The sequence below is a fragment of the Notothenia rossii genome (genome assembly GCF_949606895.1).
Source record: "Notothenia rossii genome assembly, chromosome: 6".
Taxonomy (NCBI): domain Eukaryota; kingdom Metazoa; phylum Chordata; class Actinopteri; order Perciformes; family Nototheniidae; genus Notothenia; species Notothenia rossii.
This window is the reverse complement of record NC_136909.1, coordinates 22,168,313-22,187,207: the sequence shown is the minus strand read 5'-3', so window position 1 is coordinate 22,187,207 and position 18,895 is coordinate 22,168,313. Positions and strand designations below refer to the sequence as shown.

General features: G+C 40.0%; 1 protein-coding gene across 2 annotated transcripts in view; it reads right to left on the bottom strand.

The window, feature by feature from the left end:
* The window catches only part of dock8 (dedicator of cytokinesis 8), a 50,304-nt gene that overhangs the window by 6,352 nt on the left and 25,057 nt on the right, over positions 1-18,895 (bottom strand). For both annotated transcript variants that reach the window (XM_079687387.1, XM_079687388.1), the window contains 31 exons: positions 18,326-18,488; positions 17,581-17,698; positions 16,907-16,977; positions 16,552-16,696; positions 16,268-16,369; positions 16,016-16,111; positions 15,537-15,771; positions 14,838-15,002; positions 14,554-14,729; positions 14,112-14,204; positions 13,636-13,731; positions 12,941-13,090; positions 12,572-12,685; positions 12,235-12,390; positions 11,654-11,793; positions 11,176-11,339; positions 10,424-10,575; positions 9,011-9,193; positions 8,746-8,872; positions 7,973-8,060; positions 7,674-7,770; positions 7,030-7,164; positions 6,751-6,903; positions 4,493-4,651; positions 4,308-4,408; positions 2,945-3,137; positions 2,245-2,388; positions 1,697-1,828; positions 1,340-1,474; positions 786-875; positions 31-267 (listed from right to left, as the gene is read on the bottom strand). In XM_079687387.1, coding sequence (XP_079543513.1) covers positions 31-267; positions 786-875; positions 1,340-1,474; positions 1,697-1,828; positions 2,245-2,388; positions 2,945-3,137; positions 4,308-4,408; positions 4,493-4,651; positions 6,751-6,903; positions 7,030-7,164; positions 7,674-7,770; positions 7,973-8,060; positions 8,746-8,872; positions 9,011-9,193; positions 10,424-10,575; positions 11,176-11,339; positions 11,654-11,793; positions 12,235-12,390; positions 12,572-12,685; positions 12,941-13,090; positions 13,636-13,731; positions 14,112-14,204; positions 14,554-14,729; positions 14,838-15,002; positions 15,537-15,771; positions 16,016-16,111; positions 16,268-16,369; positions 16,552-16,696; positions 16,907-16,977; positions 17,581-17,698; positions 18,326-18,488 — 4,310 coding nt within the window. The remainder of the gene's footprint in view (positions 1-30; positions 268-785; positions 876-1,339; positions 1,475-1,696; positions 1,829-2,244; positions 2,389-2,944; positions 3,138-4,307; positions 4,409-4,492; positions 4,652-6,750; positions 6,904-7,029; positions 7,165-7,673; positions 7,771-7,972; positions 8,061-8,745; positions 8,873-9,010; positions 9,194-10,423; positions 10,576-11,175; positions 11,340-11,653; positions 11,794-12,234; positions 12,391-12,571; positions 12,686-12,940; positions 13,091-13,635; positions 13,732-14,111; positions 14,205-14,553; positions 14,730-14,837; positions 15,003-15,536; positions 15,772-16,015; positions 16,112-16,267; positions 16,370-16,551; positions 16,697-16,906; positions 16,978-17,580; positions 17,699-18,325; positions 18,489-18,895) is intronic.

Below are 18,895 nucleotides of genomic sequence, written 5' to 3'. Positions count from 1 at the left end.
TATTTTGTACACCAGGAATCTAACCGTTACCTCCTCTTTCTGGATGACGTTGATGCGAGTCTTGACGTAGGGGAAGGCATGCAAGGTGGTGAGGATGGTCTTTCTCTTATACTGCTCGTTGAGTTCCCCCCGCGGCCGTCCGCTCTTGGTGAAGGGAGTGGTGTACATGAAACGCCGCAGGTTGAAGTTCTTCTCAAAGTTTGTCAGCCGGTCTTTCATCTCATAGTCATCGAAGTAGGGCTCCACATAGGTGATCTGGATATATGCCTGGAGAGGAGTGGCGTTTAATTATTTACTGGCAGCTTTTCAATATGTGCATCTAAGCAGAAAAAGGGATATATACCTTGCACAAAGTGATTTCTATATTTTTTTAATGTGTTTTCCGCATTTTTTTAAATGTGTTTTCCGCATAAATCTTACATTTGTATGTTATGTATACTCTTTATGATGTCTACTTTAGGAAAACAAGCTGTGTAATGTATAAAATTACATGTTTGACATTATTTGATTTTTTCTTTTATTATTTAAGCTCTGGCTTTACATATTATTTAAAAATTAGATAATACCACTGCCATTTATAATATCATACTTTGCATCATACTTACTACTTAATGTATTCAAACTAAAATGTTCTAGTTACTTTATCACACAATGTTATTAGTAATATAACCTTTTTAGCATTTGGTCATGCAAAGGTTAAACCTAACCAGCGAGAACATTAATAGTTTTTTACTACACTACAGTCTTGTAACAGCAACCAGTCGTGTGACTTTACCATCACCTACCTTGTTGCGGTTGAGTTGTTTTCTGTCCACTGGTATAGAGTCCTTGATCATCGTAAATGCGTCTTCCCCAAAACACTGGCTGTAGAAATTCTAAGAGTGGGAGAAATTGTGTAGTTAGTGTAGAGTATTCTTCATTATAATATTATGAAGCTATTAATGCAAATACCATGCAGATTTCACTGCCATTCAAGACTCTTTGTTAGGAATAAATTGTGAGAAGAAAACTTAAAAGCCTGAAATCTCTTGAAAGTCCTTAAGATACTGATTAATTTACATTGATTCAATAGTGACGCAGATACTGTATTTCTCTTCGTGACATTATTTCTCTTTTTAGGCATTGAAATGAATGCCAAGTTTTCCAAGCTCTCTAAAAATCAAATGGATGATTGTGAGTCTTGCATTCAGTCATTTCATTCAACTTAAAGTCACTCAGTCATCATTGGATTCCATCAGTCAAGCCAGACACCATCTTCCCTTTTACCACCTCAATCACACATTATTTCACAACATGCATATCAGTGCACACACACACACACATACACACACCCACGTACCTCCAGCCTGTGTGATATCTCAGGCAGATGTGTGATCCCAGGCTCCTTGTAAATGAATTCCCTTTCGTCCAGGTCGCCGAACTTGGCCCCATAAAATCCTACCCGGAAGTATGTTCCAAACATCCTCTTATGGCCCTGGAGGGAAACAAACAGGACGTTTAATATGTCTCTCTAATCAGTGTGACAGAAGTAACATATGATTTCTCATGATGTAAATATTTAAGTTTTCTATGTTATGCAAAGTCTTCTAAGGTACATTAAGATAACCAAATTAGTTTTAAATTACTTTTCCATTCTGCTTACTTTAACCTTTATTAAATACATGAGGCAGCAAATGCAGGGCCACACAGTTATTACCTTCTTTATGATGTTATCAAAGGCTCTCTGCAGTTTGTCATGAGTGGATGCCAGTTTTCTGAAATCTCTGTGAGCCTCTAGGATTGGTAAGATGATCTTGTAGACCTCATTTACTGCCTCAAAGAGCCCCCCCTGATGAGACAGCCATCACTGATGTTAGCATTACAACACACAATATAAAGAGAGGAAACATTTGCAGGTAACACTAAAAACAAAACATTAACTATAAACCTCGCATTTACTATCAATAATAATAGAGATCTTAGTAAAAAACGTAATAGTAAATACATAAATGTTGTTCCCCTTATCCACTAGGACCAGTTTTGCAGTTTACACCTTACTCAAAACGTAATAAGTATGTAGTGGTAATAACAGTATGAAGGTATCACATTTACTGGTATTCCTTCTTTTTATTTATATATGATACCATAATTGACAGTTTAAAATGTAATTCCATTACAATCCTAGCTTGTATTATCTTTTCAAGAAAGAACAGCAGGTTTCTATCTTAAGAAAACTTGAATATGAGTGCAGCTCCATTGTCTCACATTGCTGAAGAGCTCAGCAGCCTGCTCGAGCAGTCCCACCAGGCCGCTCTCAGTGAAGTAGCGTCCTGAACACACCCCGTCCTCGTCTGGGGACAGGATGTCATCCGACACCGCTGACTCCTCCAGCACGTTGGGGGAGATGTTCTGGGGAGAAAATCAGTCAGCTAACCAATCAATTAGCCCTCTTAATCAAATAATCAATCACATGTCTGACTTTAAAAAGGAGATGTCCTACAGTGGGAAACGGAACTAATTTGATGAGCATCCAATCAATGCCCTGCTGACTGCTGCAGGTTAAGAGTGTCTTGTACATGAGCGCCACAGAGGTCGTGTGTGACAAAGCTCATCGATACCTCACACATCACAGTTACTGCTGTTTGTTTTCAGTTCAGGGGAACAGGCTGTTCCCAAAGGAGCACAGTTGTGTTTCTCTCCCCTCCAACTTCAAAGGCATTGTGTTAAGCAGTGCTACCAGGCGACCATATTCATATGTTGACGATATGAGTGTACAGCTCCCCCCTCTGGACACAAACAGCCACATTTGGAACAAATCCGTGGGGACTTGTGTGTGTTTGGCAGGGGAGGGTTTGCCTCTGTACAACCAAAGAGTCACAAACAACAAATGCAAATGCTTGTTTTTTGTGGCAGTAACTTTTCTTTTTAGTTTTTAGCTAGTTTGGTGTGTATTTGGGTTATCTACCTGAAAAGTGACGCTGCCAACAGGCAGGTACTTGTGATCTTCCAGCATGCTGAGGTACTCGGCCACCAGTGCAGCAGCGTGTACCAGACACATAGCCGACTCAGTGTAACACTTCCTGTTGTTGTGTTTCTCTGCCATGTTTTGCAGCCAGGTCAGACGGAGGTCAGGAGACGTCTGGTAGCCCTTTGCTATCCTGAAGAGGGGAGGAGAAGGGGGGCATTGTGGTTATTTTTCCAATTTTCTTTTATTATTTAACCAGGTACAAGTCAAGCTACAGTAACATCTATTTTTCAAAACAGACTGCCAAAAGGTCAGCAAATACATTGTCAATAAATACAACATGAACAGGAGACTATGAATCTGGACAAATCAACAAAAACAACAACCACCAAACTAAATTAGGAATGCTGCAATCAGGATGCACTTTCTGACAATGTTTATGTTGACAAATAATCAGAACTACAAAAAAGCATATCTTTTTTTAAATATAACCCATTAAGTGTTATGCTTTGTTAGCATTATAACTGACTTTATGTTGCACAATTGTGTCACTTCAACCTTGCTCAATTGTACAGTATAGGATTACATTCATGTCTTACTCTTTATATAGAGACAAAACATTTAAAGAAGCAAAATGTGTGTCTGTGAGTGAGTGTGGTGGCCATGGAAGTATTTGGGTTGTTCAGAGATTTTACGGCCAACCAAAAACATGGAAGATGTTTTCCTGTTCATGTAATGCATGGATAATCATTACCCTAACAGCAAGGGAATACATCTGAAACGCTTTGAATGAATTTATTTATAAAGAAGGTGAGTCACTATACTATACAAATGAGTTCAAGCATCTGGAGACCAAATGTGTGCATCAATGACCTGTGTGTTTGGGGTAAAGGTTGGGGTGAGACTAGGTAAGTGTGTAAAACGGGTCGTTCTGTGTAGCCGTCAAACACTCACCATGTGACTGGGACCAAAACCAAAACAGAAAGGTGAATGATAAATGACACATGTAAGTGACATTAGGGCATGTTGAGGTAAAGTGTCTAAATCAATACACAGCACATGTACAGTACTCCCTTTGTCCCTTCGTGTTCTCACACACACACACACTCATACTCACACACTGTTTGCATTTGCATATACACAAAGCCAGATCAGGATACTAAACTACTACCACATGGTTACCATAGTGAGGGCAGCAAATAGAGGCAAAACAGCGCAGACCACAGAGAAATGGGAACCAGCAGTACAACATAACAAGAAGCCACAGGGTGATGAGAGAAGAGAGGGGAGAGACACTGAAAACAGAGCGACAAGGAGACAGCCTATCACAGAGGATGACAATGATGATGGTCGTGTTTCTCACCTATACATGAGGTCCATGAGCATCTCAGGATCTTCCTGGAACTCCCTCATCTTCACCGTGTCTGACAAAATACTGTTGAGGTTTCTTAGAAGCTCATCCACCTGAAAACGGACCAACACAACAGGCAGGCATGAGGCTATGATCCAATCAATATCAGCAATGTAATGAAGTAGAATGTTATATACCTGTGAGGGCAGCTGAGTGCTTTGCATCTCAGTGTCCTCCTCTGCGTAGGCCAGGATGGTGCGCAGTGAGCTCCGCAAGTATTCCTCTTGGAAGTCTGAGGACTTGCCCACCAGTGAGGCCAGAGACATGGTGACCTGCATCTTCACTCTTGAGAAGTTCTATCGAAGACAGAGGGGACGGCGGTGAGGGTCAGTGTTGAACATGTTGCAATCTTTATTGTACACTTACAAAGTGCAGTGAGAAACTGAGGTCTGCTAGCAAGGGTTCATTTCATGTGATTATAGTTTTCCAGACCGAAAAAATAAAATCGAAACTTGTTTTTCTTTTGATGCCAGGTAGCTATGGGTAAATACACTGACAAATGCAGCTTGCAAGAATGCTCACATGTTCCTCTGGCTGACTATATTTTGCCTATACAATTACATAGTAATAACAAAACTTCCAATGATGGCCGGGGAATGATTTTTTATCAAGAGTTTGCGTTAGTTAGAAATGTCAATGCTATAAATCATGCAAATTCCTTTTTATCTTATTACCACTATAACACTGGTGTAAGCAGCAGATCATAAATATATACATATTATACATACAGCTATTATTAAGGTGCATTTCTTTGAGATATCCTGCTCATTACATTCGTGAACAGTTTTGTTGTCCTCTCTCCTCAATTTTTGTCCCCATGCCCCTCCCTTTCCCTGTCTCTCCATCCTTCACACTACCTGTCCAAGATAACAGGCCTGACAAACAGCCCTCTATCCTCTGCAGCGAGGACTGTGTGCATGTGTGAGAGTGAGTGTGCTCCTGTGTGTGTGAAGTCCCATTTATCTCCAGCATGACCAGCTAAGCGGGAAATGATCTCCCATTAGCAGACACATAATCACCCATGGATCATCTCTACGGCCCCATTCTGTTCAACTGAGCATGGAGCCAGAGCCTAACCACCCATCACTGCCCTCTATCTCAGTGTGTGTGTGTGTGTGTGTGTGTGTGTGTGTGTGTGTGTGTGTGTGTGTGTGTGTGTGTGTGTGTATGTGCGCGCGTGTGTGTGTGTGTGTGTGTGTGTGTGTGTGTGTGTGTGTGTGTGTGTGTGTGTGTGTGTGTGTGTGTGTGTGCACTCAAAAGTACCCTAAATGATAGCTTAAGTCAACACCCAACCCTCTCTGTCTTTCTCTCTCCTTTTCTTTCATATATGCCCCTTTTCCTTCAGTATTCTTTCCAATCGTTCCATAACAGGGCAGGGTTTAACCACAGGTATCTGCTTTATGTAATTTGTTCCATTTCTCAGTAAAAGACAATCTTCTATTTTGTCTTTTTATTACCACAATCACCAGTTAAAGTAAAAGATGGACAGAGAAGAAAAGTATGTTTGACAGATGGAGAGCAGGACGAGGGCGGATGAAGGGATGAAAAAAGAATCAAAGGAAGAGATGGAGAGGAAGTTGTGTGTAAATGAGTCATATGGCTGCTACACTAATTCAGATCACAGCTCCTTCTGTATACACCATGTCAACAAACATATGGTTGGACATGCAAATGGAAAATACTCGCTTTAAACTGTAGATAACTTTGTGTGTTTTTGTGAGTGTGTGTGTCTACAGGCTCGTTTCTGACTTTCATTAAAGAGTACACACTGTAAACACAGGAAATATTGACTGCTACAGCAGTTATCGAACCAACAGAGAAAATGAAAGAAGATACTCTATCCTAAACCTTGCTCCCTTCAAATATGTCTCTTTTTTTTTATTTCCCTCCATCACTTCTTCACCCCTGGCAACACACTCCTCTATCTCTATCGTGATTTGCTCCTGCCCTCGAGGCACATTTCACACTTACAATATGTACTGAAACACACACACACGCAGACACGCACAGAGGTCTGGATGTCATTAGTTAAAGAGGGGTAGGAACATGGGGGAGGCAGACAGTGACATATCTCTCTGCTCTCTACTCAGAGGCAAATCCTTCAGCAGAAACTTTCTGCAGCACGCTCAAAATAGGCATGGAGAAGACATTAAAGCTGCACACGACAGTCAAAGTGGAGAAGAAAGGCTAAGATGTGTTTGACTTTGTGCTCATGACAACATTTACCATACTCGCTTAAATTAAATTTGATCCGACATTAATGCAATTTATTATGTTGAATAAGGTTTAATCTGACAGAAAGGTAACAAATACCTGACAGTAGGGGGGGGGGGGGGGTATGTGCATACTAAACCAATTGGAAGAGATATACAGGATCGTGTCACCGTTTCCTTACACTGGCATTGCTGTAGCTGTATCTCATGATGAGGTAGAGGGTGGCACAGGCCTGGCTCCTGTTCTCATCCACAGGACTGCTGCAGTACTGAAGCACCTTCTGGCACAGGTCTGCACACTGCTCTGCCTCCTCCTCAAACAACAGGTCCCCAAACTAAACACACATACAAAACAAATGAAAGCAGGTATACACAAACAAACAAGCAGGCATATATAAATAATAACACAGATTTAATGTAAACACAATTAACGAATGCATCCAAAGTCCACACGCATGTACCTTAACAACAAGCGCTCTGAGTGTGCTGAAGGTGTGAGAGAGGAAAGTGGTACTCTGATTACAGGTGAGAGAGTGAAGTAACACCTTCAACACCCCGCCAACCATGCTGTCCTTACACTCAGCCAACGGCACTGCCTGGACAGGAGACATGAAAAGAGATACCAAATCAGATGAGACAGTAACAAATAACAATAAATAGTAATACACTGGGAAGCACAAGTTAACTTCACAAAAGAAAATCAGTGTGAGCAGAGTGCACAGATATGTTTTAGGCTAAGACAGAAAGACTGAACTCATTCATTAATGAATCACATGAATTCAAATATGTAGCTTTGCATTATGTTTTCTCCTCTGGTTTATGGTAATTCACTGAGAGAAAACACACTGTGGTTTGGACAGCCTTACTAATTCCAAGCAATTCCCAATTCATCAAGGTTTATTCAAATTCCTGATCAGGACCTTTGTTGGTATTTCAATTATGCAAACAAATGAACAGATTCTATAAAGGGTTTGCTGATTAAAGAAATTCTCTTGTTGACTAACTAAGTGAATACAAAATGCCAATGGACTGGGTCGCATTCTTATGTGTACATGTTCGCTCAGTGTTGAATGATTGCATAGGTGCAGTGTGTGAGTGTTCTGACCTGTACAATGGTTTCCAGCAGGTCCAGCACTATAAGGTTAGCCTCAGTGGCTAAGTTTCCACTGATCATAGCCTCTTGGTCCAACTCTGCTTTAGTCCTGATGGCAGAAAGATAGAGGATGACAGATATTTAAAGAAGAACGGTAGAGATAGAGGATGACAGATATTTAAAGAAGAACGGTAGAGATAGAGGATGACAGATATTTAAAGAAGAACGGAAAGTAGAGAAAAAGACAGACAATGATAAAGCAAGTAGGATAGAAGAGGAATTTAGAAAAATGGTAGACAGTTATTACTTACTTGTCCTGTCTGTCGTTGGTCTGTCTCCACTGAGTGAGGTCTTTCCTCCATCGTAGGTTCTCTCTCTGACCCATGGTCCTATCCATTCCTGTGTGAGAAACAAAAGCAATTGATAATGTTAAGCCTATAGCCAGTGAGAAATGTATAGCATATGTTTAAATACATTACATTAAACTATAGGAATTCATGCAACATAATGTCTTGTGATCAAAAGAATATTGCAGTTCAAGAAGCAAATAAGATCATTTGAATAAAAAAATCCTGACAACGAATTGACAGCTGTATTTTCACAATAATGAAAAACAATTACTTGGATTACTAGACCATACATTATCATTTAATTAGTCAACTCATATGCACACAACCATTCTTTGTATGCACTTTATAGCTTCTTGCTTTTAATGATTTATTACCCATCTTATGATTGTCTGTTTCGTTTGTGCACTGTGACAGGGATACACTACAAAATCTCATTGAATATTTTTGTATAATGACAATAAAGGCTTTCTATTGTATTCTATCCTATACCCGCGTTAAAGATTCTAATTGTAAAGAACAGACATTGTGTACACCTTGTACACAATTCCTGACTGACTCTTGAAATTGGATCTTACAGTGACTTGCCGACCACACATTCATTATATAGAGATAAGATTCTTAAAAGAAATTCCAGTTGAAGAGTTTTCCATATTTCAGAAAAAACACAGATGTCAATTTGAAAGAGTAAAGCAATTCCTAAAAAGTATCCAATAAATGGAAAGACGACACAATACCTCCAACTCGTTTCATCATCTCTCCGCGGGCTCCCATGCCTCTCAGCAGGGCTTCTTCCAGCTGCAGCTTGGCCTGCTGAGACTTCTGCAAGGCCTGGGTGCTCACTTTGTCACCGCTCTGCTTTCCCTACAAACGCATATTCGCCAGGTACAAAAACAAAGCAGCAAACATTTTACATTCATACAAAGTTTTCATCTGTATATTTATATAAAAACACAATTATTTATTATAAGTCATTAAAACGGCACTGATGAGCAAACTGACCCCATACTCGAAGCAGGACACACAGATAGTGAGGAGCTCCAGCAGCTTGTTGAGCTGTGAGGGAGGCATTTCTATAGTCCAGCGCTGAATCAGACTCCTCTCTGCGTTCTTCATCACCCACAGGAAACACACCAACAGGTGGCGACTGGTGTCAGCTGCCAGGGTGGCTACGGATTTACCTTGCTGGAAAAAAGGATAGGAGAGAGAGACAGACATGAAGCATGATACAGTAGTACATCTTTAAAAAAGGTGATACAAAACAGGTTTTAAGAAGTGTGTCAAACATCCGTAAATGTTATTCAATGTATATTATAATTAAAAAGATATTCAGAGAAATAGTTCCATCGAAAACTTTTTACTGCACATACATTCATAAATGTAGCATAGCTGACCTTTACAAAGAAACACATCCATAACACTGTCAGTAGTGGTCTCCTGCTCTAACCATTGAATCATAAATACAAATAAAAAAGTGTTTCTGACAAACTAACCGTATATCTTTCACAAGCTTCTCTAAACCACAAACATGGCCGGTCACTTCAATCCACTCTGGCTTCGATGAAGTATGGTTCTTTTCCACATCTTAATAGGTGTTAAATCTACTGCAGATTAATTTACCTTCATTCGTGGGATGATAAATGGCTACTACAAAGGGCTGCCGCTACTTCGCTGTGTGGCAGCTTTGATAAATGTAGCCATTAACCTCCTGGTGCTCTAGGTGTCCCATCTAGAACTGGATCCAGGTCTCTGTTTCTCTGCACGACTTGAGTTAAGCTCAACGGAACCAACGTCAAATATTTGTAGCACATAATCAAAAATATCACTTGTTTATTTGAGAATGTAGTATATTTATTTTAAATGTGCTTCATGTGAAAGAAAAGCATTTCTGTTGCTAACATTGTTTGAAGGGGAACTGCCTGAAAATGTGGAACAAGCGCCATGTTTGCATTTGTGATGGATACCAGGCAGATGGCTCAGTTGTGCAATATTCAGTTTTTCCACAACAGTATTTCATGTAACAACCTACAAGGGCCTGATTCATCTTTTTGAGTGAAGCAGAGGAATTGAGGGAGATTGGCGACATTCTTTTTTAGTGCCTGTGTTGTTGCTGTAGCTACACTTGATGGATGTGTTTGTCAGGTAGGACGACCCTGTTCACTTATGATGGCAATGCCTTCCCATAAAACATCTCCCGCAGACGTGTGTGAGTGTGCGTGTGCGATTTTTCAGGATGGATGAAGTTTGTGTGTGGCTCTGACAGCTAATCAATCTACCCCGGTGCAGCTCACCTGTTAGGAGGCAGAATGCTCACAGATACAATCTCACACACACGCATGCACTTTTGAACTTTTTGAAAATAATGAAAAGCCTGCTATAATCAGTTATCATGAAGAAATGATTTCGGAATATTACCATGGATGCCATGGAAACGAGAGCATTCCTTCCGAGGGTGTTGAAGGGATTCCCGGCAATCGCCATGGCAACCGACTGATTGATGGGTGGGACATTTTCAAGGTCATCCTCAGGTCCGCCAGTCTTGTTTTTCCCGCCACGCGTGTCAGAAACTAGGGAGACAAACACGCGTCAAATATGCTAAAGATGAGGACTGGAGCATACAGGAATACATTCCAGCATTTACTCTGATAAACGTTTGACACTGAGTCCATATTAAAGTTAGAATGGACGTAGCGAGCGAGCACTAACACATGTGGCACAATGGTACGATGAGTGGGATAGCATAAAAAGATCTAACAGAACAGAAAGGTGTGTAGATATGAAGTTCAGAGTTCAGGGCCTTAAAAGTAGGAAGCAGTATCTTGACATTTAACATTTAACATAGCCAATGAAGTGGCTATCGAGCAAAGTGATGTGATCTTTAGAGGGAGTAGGGTAATAATAGAAATAATAAAACATATCACCAACTCTTTAGAGTGGCTAAGTTTGCACACAATGTTGTGGGGTTATTGTTAAACAAGGCAACTTTTGTGTTTACTCTACCATGAAAAACTGGAGTCTAGGAACATACATGTATCTATGCGACAAATTAAATGACCAGATGAAATAACCTTTACAAACCAACTATGACTTCAATTGCATGTTACTATATGAGCCTGTTTGTAATTTATACCACAGGGGGTGTGTGTTTGTATGTATGTACTGTATACCAGTGAAGTCCAGGTAGTTGGTGGAGTCGATGATAATCCCGACCAGGGAGAGGTAGAGAGCAGACACCTTCGCTCTGACCTCAGGTTTAATACAGCGATGGTCGAGATCATGGGAGCACAGCAGGCTGTAGATAGCATTGATGGCCTTTCTCTGGACCTTTCCCCTGCGAACAAACATACACATTTGAAAAGTTTCAATAAATCCAACAGTTTAGTCAGACATATACATTTTTAAACACTAACAGATGTTATATATATTCATTGGCCCATGTGGAAGTTTATTTATTTATTAGAATGTGACCATATCAAAGCATATACAGTATGCACAATATTCCTCAGCAAGTATGCATGCTTGTAGGTTCTGTGATTTTCTCTATTGTGTGCCATAAAATAAAATGGATATAACATTTGATTGAATAGTTTTGTGATACCAAGGTAATAAGGAGGTAAAGACTTGAAGGTGTCTGTGTTTCCATACCCCTCTGACTCCATGTCTAGGGCGGCACTGAGCTCTGTGAGCAGCAGACCGGTGAGGTAGTGCTGCTGTTTGAATTCCTGAGAAAGTTCAAACAGCCCCAGGATCCTCTGCTGCTCCTGGAAACTACACGAGCTGGAACTCTGAGTGGAGCACAGGAACAGAAATAGGGTAAGATCTTTTTCCTAAATGCAAAGCAAAGTACTTTTTAAACTCATCCACTTCATATGATGACTACCCCACACTCCCCTTTTCAATTCTCCTTAGCACTCCTTGTGTTTGAATTTGACTAGATGTGTTTGCTTCAAATTGCAAATGTAAAAGCTTGATGGCCCAAACATTTACACAGCTCACTTATTGCAGCCCTGATGATAATACTTCCAAACAGGGTTCTACATTTAGAGAGTGTCCAATGCTGTACAGATTATGAAACAAACCGTTTACACACATAGGACTTTATAAATAAACATGACTTGCCACAATTTTACTGTATCAGATTGAAGTATTTACTCTGAATGATGTACCAATTACCTGAATGTGTGTATTACAAATATACAAGGGTTTTGCCTGAGAAGTGTGCAGACCTGTGAGGTGATAGAGGGACACGGTGAGGCAGGAGCGGAGGCAGGGCCGCTGAAGAAGAGGCTCAGGTTGAGGTAATGCTCGTGACTACAGAGGATTCGCAGGAACTCAAGGCGCATGCTGATCAATGTTGGCATTGACACACTCTTAGCTGACATCTAGAGGGGATATTGAGCAAAAACGTATTAAAAATGAATACATGATAATAATTTCAGAAGAAATACATTAACCCTCAAGGTGAAAAAAACTCAATAAAATAGTTCCCACTTACTGAATTATTCTATTTAAAAATATATACCGTATATGAATTATTTCGGTTTGTGTTCAGTGTTATTCTACCTGGTTGCAGTAGTTTTTCACCAGCTGAAAGACGAATCCTCGATCCATGAGAGACAGCAGGTCGTAGAGGAAGAAGGCCAGGCTGATGTTGACTTTCTCTGCTTGCTCTACTTCCTAAAACAATCAACAGAAAAACATCAGTAAGCTGCAATGACTGGATCTTGCCAGGCATCTAACTGTGCAAGCTGAGCTTTTAATTCCACACAGGCATCTAATAAGCACTTCCAATTCCCTGACAACATGTACTAAAACTGCCTCTCCAGAGCCCAGGAGAACAGGAAGTGCAAAGTGTACAGTTTTGGGTTTGTATTTTTCTTACACAGTAAAATATTGATGAGCAAAATGTATTGTCATCATCATATTCCTAACCTTTTGTTGTTTTACAAGGATGGTCCCAATCTCAGCTGTGACCACTGAGACAATGGTGGTGATGTCATCTTTAAATCGGTCAGAGAAACGACTTCTCCTAGGGACACTCTGCTTGTCCAGCTCAGACACATGCTGAGCCATGCTTTTCACCTGTTTGAGCAATCACACATCAACACACACACATGATAAATGTGAAACAACAGATGATAACAAAAGAGGGAAAACTATGGAAATAGAAGTTAATATAAGAGTGAGGTTTCATTATTAATCACCCTCTTTTACCCTCATTTTTCATTCAAATTAAAAAAAAGATACCTTTTGTAAGTAAAAATGAGCATCCTGTAGTGAAGTTATTAAAGTAAAAACATAAATAAGTGAGATGAACTGAAAGGATGAGAGCGAATGTGAGTGATGATATACTTCAAAACCTCCAAAAAGAGTGATACATTGTCCATCGGCTTGATATATTACAGAATGCCTTTATTTTAAAATGCCCTTTTGTTCACCACACAATAAAACCTTCATCCATCTTTTAAGGTGTGTGGCCACAAGCTCATGGCTTGTTCGGTGCGAGTCATTTTTATTACTTCATACATTTATCATTAACACCCTAAGCAGTCTTAGACTTTTTTCTCATAGAGCTAAGTGTCGATCATAAAACCACCCACTGTAAATACATAGAAAAGCACACTGACCAGCAGCTCAAAGAAGAACCAGGCATATTTGTACGCATTCTCTCTGCAGACCCCAGTGCTGACAACCATCTGCAGGGCCAACTCCTCGTGAAACTGCTGCAAGACAGAAAATACACAGACTCTGGTGAGAAACAGCCTCCCTTTGGTAGCTAATGGAATAAGCATGTTTTTTAAAATAGAGCATCTGTAAGAATGATACTGAAAAGCAATATGAATTAATTTTAGAAATACCGGCTGAGCTTTCAACAGGAAAAATGTTGACCAAACCCAAAACCGATATACTGGCGTTTTCAGTGTCACACTGCCACCTTGTGGTAACAAAAGGGAAATGGTGGCGTGAAGCTCTCTGTGCAGTAAGATGTTTCGAGTCTCACTGATGTCAAATTCAGGACCAATTTTTATAGTAAGAAGTACTTTTTTCTCTTTAAAGGGATCTATAATTACAGAAAAAACATTAGTTAGAAGAACATTAGTACCTTTCTGTTGGAGGGCCTGGTGTTTCCTGTGGAGTTCTGGTGGTTGTTTAAATCCACGATGGTGGACATGCGGCTGCCTGGAATGTTGTAGCCCTGGAGGAAGAAACACACAGGTTCCATCACATTGAACGTGATGGATGCATTCATTAGAGTGAGCGTCTAGTGGTCTATTAAAATACCTAATGTACTGTGGGGATGAATAGCAAATGACTGTTTTGTGTGTATTTGCAAGCATGGCAGGGAATCTACATATTGCACTGCGCATGCATTATGTTGGCCTGGTGGAATAAAGACTTTAAGTGAAGATCGTATAGTTTTTAAAACCATGTTTATTACCCTTAAAAAGCTTTCACAACTTAGCTTAATTTATATGACACAAACCATATTGCCTAATGGATCTACGGATATATTTCAGGAGATTTGCTATGGAAAACCTCCATACCTTGGAAGAGAGGATGTTTTTGACCTCAGCATCTTCAGCAGAAGTGTGTGGAGCGGGGATGTCAGGGTTACTGCTGCTGCGGATTCTGGATTCAAGAAGCATAGAGCCGACTGTGGCAGCTGTGGCCCGACCCATGGTGCTGTATCGGCTCTCTGCAGATGGTGTACTCCCTAAATCTGAACACAGGTCCATGAACACATACATATATATATATTGTTAATTCCTACGGCAATGATAGCAAATATAATCAAAGGAAAAATCGCCAAAATAAATAATAACAGTACCTGCATTCGGTGCTTCTCGAGGGGGGTCAGGCAGACGAAACACCCAGTAAAGGTAGGTTGCCAAGAGGCTGTTCCTACCCTGCTGGTCCCTGATCAGCTCCTGACTATTATGAAGACTGTTGACAATAGACACCACTGATTCGAAGGCTATCTGGGCCAGATTAGCTGTGGGAAACAGAATGAGACACAATACCATCCAAAGTATTATGATCAACAAATAATCAATATTGGTCTTAAAACTGATTTACAGAAAGCTGCATATAAAAACAAGAAATTCGTTTTTAGATAATTATTTTTAATCTACTAGTTAATTGACAGAAAATGTATATGCACTGATGTTTTATTGCATTTTAAGTCAAGTATTTTTGTATTGTTGATTAGAAAGAAGTAGAACTTTCAGAAGTATACCTATATACTGTTGGTAATGTTTGAAAAACATTACCAACAGTATAAAAGTAAATGTTAAATACAAACACATTAAACAGAAAATATTAACAATGAAAAACAACATTAGTTAAAAACCTACAATCAATGCTTGACCCAATATAATTCTTCTTTTCCAACTTGTGAAATTGATTTTGAAGTTCAATAATTGTTCAGAAGTATCATGTCTGTCAATATTACTTAAGCTTGAGAAAATGTGGACAAAATGTTTGTAACAAATAGTGTGTCCATTTCTCTGCAGCAACAGCTCCTCACCGGTCTGGCCAGCGATGACCATGGGCTGCATGATGAGGGTGAAGAGTTTGTCCAGCACCAGATGGAGGAAGAGGACCAGAGGCTCTAGTCTGGAGGAGGACAGGGAGATGATGCTGAGCTTCAGCTCGTGCTCCAGCTTGTTCTCTGCAATCTTCTCCTCCCTGACCCGCAGCGGGAATGTAGCTCCTCCCTCAAGAGCATGGCAGAGGGTGAAAAACCGCTCCAGGTGGTTGTCCTGGTTCAGAAAAAGGGATGATTTGTTACAATGTAGTTAAAGCAGAAAGTAAGAAACGACAGGAGGAAAATGAATGAGACATACAAAGAAACAAGAGTAACAAGACAGGGTTCATGTAATACTCAAGGGTGAATGTCTCACTACAGCAGACTGGACATTTACACGTTGACAGACTTGGGGAGAAAGAGAAGGTAAGAAAAACAGTCATTGTGTTGTTGTGCTTGTGTGTGCAACCACTACTCGCCTGTGTGTGTACAGAAGACGCGGCTTGGATCTCAAGGTTGAAAAGTCCTTTGTGACTCTCCATCCACTTGACTGGAGGACTTTGTGGAGGAAGTTTCTAGAAAACAGAGACACAGGAATTATAAACATGTACGTGTTCAGTCTTCAATATGTCCCTCCGAGAATACAAGTCTGCTCCTTCACATACTGTACAGTAGCAAGAGTCTGACATGTAGAATGATTTAAAAAATGTAAACATAACAGATGTCTATACCTCAGGCGTGTGCAGTGAATAGTTGGCAGGCAATCGCTCCAAGACGATGGGCAGACAGAACTGACCAGTCTGCAGTCGGTCATTATTCAGCATGGGCAGCCACTATGTGAAAATTGAACAATAAGTATGTAATCTGAGTTATGTAGTAAATACATATATTTGTATTCACATTAAATATGAATTATTTTAGCTGTGGTTTGATTTGCAGGTTTGGTTAAATAACATTTTGGTTTGCATGTGTTACATTTAGAAGAATGGTTGGGTAGCAAAGGACAAAATCTCACAGAGTATCCTATGAGCGTCTCGCAGCTGCCGCTCTGGTTCTGTTTCTGCTGGCAGCTGATGTGGTAGAAAGTGAACAGCAGGTGATGTCTCTCTGTCAGACGGGCTGGAAGAGCCAGTTTCACCTCCTCGTAGAAGTCTGGGGACCTGAAGATAGAGAAATAGGGATTAACAAAGGAAGCCACACAAAGAAAAAGATGGATGGATGAGGACAAGGATGTAGGGGGAGAGATGAGAAGACGGGGGAAACAAAGAGCCAGAGCACGGGGGACACAATAAGATAAAGAAGATTACCCAAACTGTTTGTATGAGCTATCATCACAAACACTGTAATGTAAAGCAGTAATGGGTACTTGCTTGTTATGGTAGGTAATAGGGTTGTAGTCTTCCTTTAAAAATTCAGGGCCACTTGATTTCCCAAAAATGACCTGAGAATTGATAGGGGAGGAAAAAACATGAATTTATAGATTCAATGATCTTCTATTAAACCACACAAAATGTATTTAACACATCTGGGAAGACTCTATTTCATCTAAAGCAGTGACAGTGCATTTCTCTTGTAAACAATTATTGTTTTCAAAACATACAGAATATAATTAACGGATCATTTCACATAATTTTAGAGACAATCTTAAAAACAATAGTCATCTGTCCATGTGAATCAGATATGAATTGCTTTAATAATTTCTCCTGTTCAAACCAGCCAATTAAATATGTGTTCATTATGCACTTTCAATGTAAAGGATGGGGCGCCAATATACAGTCTTCAAAATGGAATTCAAAAGTGTATATAAAGCTAATATAAGGCTTCAGTATATGTCTAATCAAGTGAATATCTTTTAAGTAAAAGCATTTTTAGTGCAAAATTCCCTCTTTTATTTACTATACTTCCACTGCAACACAATAGGGAAAATCAAAGAGGGAATTTAGCCTCATTGTATGTAATAATTTAGGTTTGAATAATTTGACTTTGGACAAAATCACTTTCATTGTTATATCAGTGAGGTTAGACCATAAAGGGCTGCACTCACAGGCAGGGCGCAGCTTGTATCCTCTCCGCTCATAAACTGCATTTTGATGGTGATGTTTCTTGCTGATGTAAGCCTGTTGACAAAGTTTAGCCTCTGGGGGTAGACATAGAGCAGGTTCCTACATTGACAAAGAGAAATGTTTAATTAATACATTTCAAATATATTCAAGTTCCAATAGACATCACTAGATGGCACCATGCGTGCAGCAACCTAGTTGTGGTAAGGTGACGGTCATGTCACAGAAAGGTCCAGACAAACAGTGATTTACTGTAACCTGAGGTTTTAATACGACACTGTAATCTGTGGAAACTGGACTACAGGGAAATACCACAGATTCCTCTGAACAACTGCTCGGAACATAATTACAGTGCAGAGGACTTGTTCACACATGATGCAACTGCATTTTAAACGTGTTGATTTTAAACCTCTGCTCAAACAGGCTGCCTACTCGTTGTTACACTGTGAGGCAACGTTGAAGCTAGCCTGGATGGAAATAACTAAAAATAGGCACAAATCTAAAAAGAGCTGCTCTTGAGTGATGAGTACAGCATGATTGTTCTTGATGCCTTTCAGAGTCAGTGCTAAGAAACAAACCTGTTTTCCCCTTAGAGCTACAAATGATTTGCTTTTCAAATCCTTGTTTCTAAGTCTCATGGGCTTCCTTCCACAGTGTTGAGTTGCTTTAGATTACAACTATGTAATGTATACATGTGAAACAGTAGTAAAAGGAGTTTGTTGTACACACCTGTAAATGTTGTGAGGGACATAAACCTCACTGGATGGGAACTCCAGCACTTCTTTGGTTGGCCGAATGTTCTTCTCAGCCACAGGTATCAGAGGGATGAGCTCAGGGGACAAACAGGCCAGTGGCGTGTCGTGGACTGGAGACATGTCCAGTTTTATGGAACCTGGACAACACAAAATACGTCATGTCATGTCTTCAAATTCCTTTCAAAAAGGAACATGAACAGTTCTATATTTTTGGGGCAATTAATCTTGAGCGCTATCTGCCCAAGAGTGCATTTAGAAGATTATTACCAATCTCATGTCTGACCATTTAGTATAAAGCAACAACCAGGAGATGATTAACTTAACTTAGCAGAAGAAAATAAAACTAAATGGATATCTTAATAGTTTAATTGTTAAAAAGTGTGAAAACTACATGTTGTAGTTTACATGGGTTTATGTGTTGGGCTATTTCTTGTCAAGGTGCAGTAACTTCCTAGTCGCAGCTTGTTGCAACATCAAGCAGTCAGGGCAACAATACAAGAAATTGTCTGGCCAATAACCTCCCCTTAAACCTTGTTTCTACACT